General features: G+C 36.7%; 1 protein-coding gene across 1 annotated transcript; it reads left to right on the top strand.

Annotated features, from left to right (window-relative positions):
- Window positions 1-387: 387 nt before the first annotated feature.
- Window positions 388-558, top strand: LOC118582015 (40S ribosomal protein S29-like). Its single transcript, XM_036184459.1, has one exon. The coding sequence runs from the start codon at window positions 388-390 to the stop codon at window positions 556-558; it is 171 nt and encodes a 56-aa protein (XP_036040352.1).
- The last annotated feature ends 237 nt before the right edge of the window (window positions 559-795 follow it).

Here is a 795-nt window from a genome sequence, read left to right as displayed (position 1 = left end):
ATGCATGCAACGTCCACACACATGTACATCACACACACACATGTATGGCATATATACACACATACACATCCATTTTATACTCACATCAATATGCAAATGTACACATACATCCATACACATGTATTTACACATATGTGCACATTCATGGCATAAACATATGCATACAATCACACATCCACATACATGTATATTCATGTATGCACACATGCATAGCATCTGCACATATATACATTTACTCATACAAATAAATTCATATATATATATACATATCCAAAAAGATGCATGTTCACATATGCACACATGCATGGCTCATATGCATATACACATGTACATACACAAACAAAACATAAAACTGGCTTTTGTCCTTGTTGGCCGTCTGAAGGCAAGATGGGTCACCAGCAGCTCTCCTGGAGTCACCTGCGGAAGTTTGGCCAGGGTTCTTGTTCTTGCTGCGTCTGCTCTAACCACCACAGTCTGATCTGGAAATATGGCGTGAATATGTGCCGTTGGTGTGTCCACCAGTACACGAAGGACATAGGCTTCTTTAAGTTGGACTAAGTGACCTTGAATGGATTATTCAAGACTGTCTTCACAATGAAACAGATCATGCTAGTCTTTGTACATAAAGAATAAAAACACGAAGACCTTAAAAAAATAAATCTGAGAGTATATGAGAATTTGTTGATACCATTCTTTCATATTTTGTGTAGTTTTGTTCTTAAAAATAAAAGTTCAAGTTTTGACAGTAAGATGACTTTATGTATGACAAGTGAACCGCATTCTATATACCCATCA

Source organism: Onychomys torridus, chromosome 4 (assembly GCF_903995425.1).
Source record: "Onychomys torridus chromosome 4, mOncTor1.1, whole genome shotgun sequence".
Classification (NCBI taxonomy): Eukaryota; Metazoa; Chordata; class Mammalia; order Rodentia; family Cricetidae; genus Onychomys; species Onychomys torridus.
This window is presented reverse-complemented; position numbering and strand designations above follow the sequence as displayed.